The sequence below is a fragment of the Aptenodytes forsteri genome, unplaced genomic scaffold, assembly GCF_000699145.1.
Source record: "Aptenodytes forsteri isolate BGI_AS27 unplaced genomic scaffold, ASM69914v1 Scaffold7, whole genome shotgun sequence".
NCBI lineage: Eukaryota > Metazoa > Chordata > Aves > Sphenisciformes > Spheniscidae > Aptenodytes > Aptenodytes forsteri.
In genome coordinates, this window is record NW_008795919.1 from 3469413 (window position 1) to 3470837 (window position 1425).

The window sequence follows — 1425 nt, forward strand, 5'->3', positions numbered from 1 at the left end:
AGAGGGCTGGGAGGCTGGTGGGCTCACAGGAAAATAAAGTCAGGGGTGGGGTGTGCAAAAATGGGGGGGGGTTGCATCAAGATTAAAACTCTCGGGACAGGAGAGATGGGAATTTGCAGCAGCAGCAGCCAAGAGCTCAGCGGGGTGAGGGGCCCGGAGCCAGCGGGGTTTGTCCTCAAATCGGGGGCAATCGGGTCGGTGGGACGCGGTGGGGGGGGCTGCAGGCTCTGATCAGCCCGTCAGGGTGGCCGGGGGCACGGTGCGGGCCTGGGCACAGCCCTCCCTGACCCCTTTGCTCCGCAGTCGAGCAGGACCGGGACATCTTCTCGCCGAAGCCGTACTGGAAGGAGTTCAGATTCGACCTGACCCAGGTGCCCACGGGCGAGTCGGTGACGGCCGCCGAGTTTCGCATCTACAAGGCGCGGGGTGTCAGCCGCCATGCCAACACCACCCTCCACGTCAGCATCTACGAGATCGCCGCCGAGCACTCCAACAGGTGATGGGGATGAGGATCAGGACGGGAATGAGGATGGGGATGGAGACAGGGATGGGGATGAGGATGGAGACATGGATGGGGATGAGGATGGACACAGGGATATGGGGATGGGGATGAGGATGGAGACAGGGATGGGGATGAGGATGGAGACAGGGATATGGGGATGGGGATGAAGATGGTGGGGATGGAGACAGGGATGAGGATGAAGACGGGGATGGGGATGAAGACAGGGATGGGGATGAAAATGGGGATGGGGCCCCCGGTCAGCACCAGCCCTGGCACTTTCCCTTCCCACCACCATGCAAACGCTGAGGGAAGCAGCACCGCCGCTGCTGGCTGGTCCCCCCACGCTTTCCCACAGGGCAATGTCACACCCCGGCTTTTCAGCCGGGGCTGGGAGGATGCTTTTCCCAGGGCAGCTGCCAGGGTGCCACCATCATGTGCGGCACAGCCGGAGGCGCTGGGAGCCGCCGTCCTGACCCTGCTGCGCCGGGACCTGTATGGACACAGGCACCGAGGACTCATTTCCGTGAATTATCGCTGGTGCTGGTGCCCTTTGGGTACTATTACTCACCTGCTCGGTTGTTTTTCCACCACCACCACCACCCCCCCCATTTCCACAGGGAGTCTGACCTGTTCCTGCTGGATGTCCAGGACCTGCGTGCCGGGACCGAGGGCTGGCTGGTATTTGACGTCACGGCTGCCAGCAACCACTGGTTAGTGGATCGGAAATACAACCTGGGGCTGCGACTCTACGTGGAGACGGATGATGGTAAGCCTGCCCAGCCTACCTGCAGCGTTTGGGGCCAAATCCCCAGGAACTGGAGCCCTCTCATCTCCCCTCTTGGTGCCATGGTGGGGGGTTGGGGGGGGGGGGGGGTTCGTCCCGCGGCAATTTTAAATTTCCAGCTGTGGGGGGGAAAAGCAGG

The 1425-nt window shown here is 62.2% G+C and overlaps 1 protein-coding gene across 1 annotated transcript in view; it reads left to right on the forward strand.

The window, feature by feature from the left end:
- Positions 1-105: 105 nt before the first annotated feature.
- LOC103903624 (bone morphogenetic protein 8A) overlaps positions 106-1425 on the forward strand; it is a 5745-nt gene continuing 4425 nt past the window's right edge. The window contains exons 1-3 of the mRNA XM_019473529.1: positions 106-208; positions 304-496; positions 1120-1268. Of these exons, the coding sequence (XP_019329074.1) occupies positions 106-208; positions 304-496; positions 1120-1268 (445 nt within the window). The remainder of the gene's footprint in view (positions 209-303; positions 497-1119; positions 1269-1425) is intronic.